The 3,252-nt window shown below is 36.0% G+C and overlaps 1 protein-coding gene across 1 annotated transcript; it reads left to right on the top strand.

The window, feature by feature from the left end:
• Window positions 1-346: 346 nt before the first annotated feature.
• On the top strand, window positions 347-1,747 carry LOC118755768 (zinc finger BED domain-containing protein 4-like; the record flags this gene model as incomplete). The annotated part of the gene is made up of 3 exons (XM_036490591.1): window positions 347-403; window positions 467-617; window positions 676-1,747. Coding segments are annotated over exons 1-3 (1,280 nt in total), but the record flags the coding sequence as incomplete, so codon positions are not given.
• Window positions 1,748-3,252: the final 1,505 nt, after the last annotated feature.

Here is a 3,252-nt window from a genome sequence, read left to right as displayed (position 1 = left end):
GAATTTAAAAGGTCACCTTCAACGCAACCACCCCGGATGGGACAACAGCAATAATAAATGCAGTGACCCAGAAGTACAAAATTTAGAAACTTCCAGCAGCGAAACTGAAATAATTTCATCCTTCACTGCATCTTCCACGTCTAGTCAACCATCAATTATTGATGCTTTTGATAAGCAAAACCAATTCAAAAGTAAATAGCTAATTTCTTTTTCGGACTATAAGCAAGTTAAATACTTTAAATTACCTTGTACAGGCGGAGGAAGTAAAGAAACAATTCTGACACAATCCTTAATTTATATGATTTGTAAGGACAACCTTCCATTTAGCTGCACTGAAAAAACAGGCATGAAAAAGTTCCTTAAGGTCGCTGTACCTCGCTACAAACCGCCAAGCCGGGCAACTGTATGTATAATGTTATAGAAGGAATAAAAAATTAATTTACTTTAAAAATTTGTATCCCTATAGATTGTGAGACTTATTGAAGGGAAATACGAGTCCTTACACTTAGTCGTTTGTGGTGCTTTAAAAAATTTAAGTTCACTGGCCCTTACAACTGATATTGCCACAGTCATGAACTCCACTCGGAGTTTTATTGTGTTGACTGGACACTATTTTGGTAAGCAAAAGTAAATTTAACGTTGGTTGTTTCTTTTAAGATTCCTTTAATTTTGCAGACGAAAAAGCGTGCAGCGTGAAATCTCTGGTTTTTGGTTTAAAAGAGCTTACTCCTCATCATACTGCAAGAAACATATGCCTCGACCTAAAGGAAATCTTTGATCATTGGAACATTGAACCCCGCATTGTTACATCAGTAACAACTGACAATGGTGCAAACATTGTTGCCGCTGTTAAGGATCTTTTTCCTTCAAGATCAAATAGCATTCATGTGTCCTGCTATGCCCACAATATTAATTTGGTGGTCTCCAAAGGATTGGGCGCTGTTAAAGAGCTGGTAGCTATAATAGAAAAAGTGAAGCTTATTGTGGCATTCTTCAAGCATAGCAATGTAGCTCAAGATCAGTTGAGGCAAGAGCAAGAAAAAGACGGTAGAAAAGATGGTACATTCTTGTATTTAATTCAGGAAGTCTCGACGCGTTGGAACTCCACTTTGCACTGTCTTCAAAAATTTAAGGAATTATCAGGCTATGTTGCAAAAATTTTAGCAAATTTTGTCTCAAAAAAGGCACCATCTATGATTACTTCGTCTGAGCTTGCAATCATTGGCGAATGTATTGCACTTTTATTGCCATTAGAAAATGCAACAAACGATATATCAGGGGACAGTTATGTTTCGGCTAGTTTGGTAATACCATTCACACATTGCTTACAGCTGTCACTGACGAAAATATGTGCCACTTATACAGAAACCATACAACTGAAAGATGTACTGCTACAGCAGGTAAAATGTCGGCTACTGCCATTAGAAAGCAATATACTGCTCGCCACTGCCACTGTTCTTGACCCTAGGTTTAAGAAAACCCATTTTCAATCGCCGATAAATTGTGCAAATGCAATTGATTTTATTAAAAAGGAAATTGAACAGCGAACAGCTAAAGTTGGAAATACTTCTCCAGTTCTTCATAGCAGATCTGACACCTCCGAACCTAAGGGCTATAGCTTGTGGGATGTCCACGATGAATTTTCGACTCAAAATAACATCGGTTTTAACGACGGTAACAGTTTCCCAATGGAACTAAAATTTTATTTAAGTCAGCCAATTTCACCTCGTTATCAGGACTCTATTAAGTACTGGGCTAGTACCCGAAGTGTATTTCCTACGATTTATCCAATCGCAATGAAATACTTGACTGTTTGCGCCGCTTCAGTTGCATCTGAAAGGGTTGTGTCCACCTTAAATAATGTATGCTCCGACAAGAGAAGCCGCCTTACTCCCAATCATGCCAATAACCTCGTATTTTTAGGATCACTTAACGACGAATTTTGGAATATTTAAAGTAATCTAAAGGTTTTTGAAAGATTACAGTGATTTAGTATATTTAAAATGCGTACATGTACACGTGTACATAATTGCATCCGTTTATAAAAGATCTCTGTGCGTAGCACCTATATTGATATGTATCTACACATGCCCTGACTCACAAACTTTAGTGTACGTGTGTGTAATTACATATGTATGTGTTTATCTTATGTTTTTATTACAAAAAGTTTTTGTTTTTGAAGTGAAGTTTGTTTTTGCTTAAATATGCCAAACGCTTTATTATATTTCTTATTTTTTGGAAATGAAGTTGTTATACAAAATAAAGCAAAAATATTGTTTTAATTGATTTGCGTTGCACAACAGTAAGTAAATTTTAAAGAAGAAAATATACATATAGGCGAAGTGAAAATTAAGATTAATTCGATATCGACTTTTTTTTTCTTTTTTCAGTGTTTTTATAATTCGGTTTTTTTTTTTCGGTAAACCGAAAGATCAGGTTTTTAATCCAGTTTTTTTAAACGGTTTAAAACCTGAATGAAAAACCGTAATTAATCAAAAAACCGATTTTTTGAAAACGGTGCCCATCCCTAATTCACACGGCATCACACGGAGTAAACAAAAAAATTGTTCTGTTTTTTATAAACAAATCGCATTTCTGGCTGGTCTGTTTCAGGACGAATGGGTAAGAATTGCTCCAAGGGCTTGTGTGAGCAAACCAAGTTTTGGCAGCCAATGTCAGTTACGCGGTTTTGCAGAATTTCGATACGCGGTTTTGTACTTCAATCGACGATATATGTATATCCCCCTTTTACAAACTCATTTATATATACTTTACTCTGAACACCTCCCATAGATACCTATTTCTGAATACCAAATTTAAAGTTCATGTGACTTATGGTTCCCAATTAATGGCTGATTAAAAAATCCACGCCTACGGGATGTGCCACGCCCCTTTTACAAAATGATTATATATACCCTCCTATAAAAACCTACCATTAATATGTCTGCACACCAAATTTCAAGTTCGTGCGACTTATGGTTTCGAAGTTATAGCTGATAAAGGATTCCACGCCTATAGTATGTGCCAAGCCCCCTTTTACAAACTCATTTATATATACCCTCCTATAAATACCTACCATTGATATGTCTGCATATTAAATTTCAAGTTCGAGGGACTTATGGCTCCGAAGTTATAGATGATTTAAAAATCCACGCCTATGGGATGCGCCACTCCCCCTTTTACAAACTCATTTATATAGACCTTATTATAAGCACCTACCAAATATGAATATGACTGCATACCAAATGTCAA

This window comes from Rhagoletis pomonella, unplaced genomic scaffold, assembly GCF_013731165.1.
Source record: "Rhagoletis pomonella isolate Grant_MI unplaced genomic scaffold, Rhpom_1.0 Rhpom_scaffold_07304, whole genome shotgun sequence".
In the NCBI taxonomy this organism is placed as follows: Eukaryota; Metazoa; Arthropoda; class Insecta; order Diptera; family Tephritidae; genus Rhagoletis; species Rhagoletis pomonella.
The sequence above is the reverse complement of the archived record's forward strand: the minus strand, read 5'-3'. Positions and strand labels throughout refer to the sequence as shown.